General features: G+C 72.0%; 1 protein-coding gene across 1 annotated transcript in view; it reads right to left on the bottom strand.

Annotated features, from left to right (window-relative positions):
• Positions 1–426, bottom strand: part of TRPM7 (transient receptor potential cation channel subfamily M member 7) — a 52,937-nt gene extending 52,511 nt beyond the window's left edge. The window contains exon 1 of the mRNA XM_041418848.1: positions 177–426. Coding sequence (XP_041274782.1) covers positions 177–179 — 3 coding nt within the window. The 5' untranslated portion in view covers positions 180–426. The remainder of the gene's footprint in view (positions 1–176) is intronic.
• Between the last annotated feature and the right edge of the window lie 707 nt (positions 427–1,133).

Below are 1,133 nucleotides of genomic sequence, written 5' to 3'. Positions count from 1 at the left end.
CGTCCCCTCCGGCCCGGGCAGCGCGGCAGCGGGAGGCGGCCCCGGCGGCTCGGGGCGACCGGGACCCGCAGCAGCCGGCTGGGACAGGTCTGATCCGGCGGCCCCGTCCCTGCCCCCTCCCCGCCGGGCGCGCCCGGCCCCGCCGCCGCGGCACCCCCGCACCCCGCGGCTCTCACCATTCTCCTCAGGGCCGGGCTGGGTCTCGGCGCCGACTCTGGTTCTCCTCCCGCCGGGCAGCTCCTGCTCGTGGTTCGGCGTCGGCGGTGGCGGGGCCTGTCTCCATCTATCGGGGCTGGGCTCGGCGGCAGCGGAGGGCTGGGTGGGGAGCGGCCGGGCGAGGACGACGCTCCGGGGACGAAGGGAGGCGCGGGACGCGGAGGACGGCGCTGGTTCGGCTCCGCACCGGGACTCAGGGCTGGCGGCGGTCTCGGCCCGGCGCCTCTTTCTCATAATTGTGCGACTCGGCCGGCGGAGGAGCCGCGGCGCTGCCGCGTCAGCGCGCACCGCCCCCGGGAGGAGGAGGGGGCTGGCGGGGCGGTGCTGCCCGCCCGGCTCCCCTCGGGGCGGGCCCGGCCGGCCGGGGGTGTGAGGGGGTCCCTCGGCCTCTCCACAGCACTGGTGAGCCCCGAGCGGGGTCCAGAGATACCCGGGGAAGGCGTCAGTGGCTGCAGGCGGCCGTGCTGACCTGTGCTGCGGTGAGGTGAAGGCGGAGATGTTAAAAATGGAGAGAAACGCGCCTGGCTGGGAAGGCGCGGCTCGGAGAGGGACCCCGCACCTCCGCCAAGGCAGCGGCTTCGCGAGGGGCTGCGCGGCGTGCCCGAGGGCACGGACCCGGCGGGACGGGTCACCTCGGCCCGGCCCCATCCGAGCCGGCTCCTGCCCCTGAGGGGGACCCGGCCTTGCTCCTGTCAGAGCCACAGCGATAGCTCAGAATAGTTCACGCTTTTCTTGCCAGCCCTGCTCGCACATGGTAGTGCCGCCATTAGCGCCGCGTCGGAGGCATCTCCTAACAGACCTGAGCCAAACTGGAGGAAATTTCGTTTTGGAGGGAAAAAGGAGGATGTATTTCTTCCACTTCAGTCAAGTCAGTTTCCAGTTTAGATTAGGAAGTGCCCAGGGGAGGAACCTTGTCT

This window comes from Onychostruthus taczanowskii, unplaced genomic scaffold (assembly GCF_017590055.1).
Source record: "Onychostruthus taczanowskii isolate IOZ18803 unplaced genomic scaffold, ASM1759005v1 scaffold6, whole genome shotgun sequence".
NCBI lineage: Eukaryota > Metazoa > Chordata > Aves > Passeriformes > Passeridae > Onychostruthus > Onychostruthus taczanowskii.
This window is presented reverse-complemented; position numbering and strand designations above follow the sequence as displayed.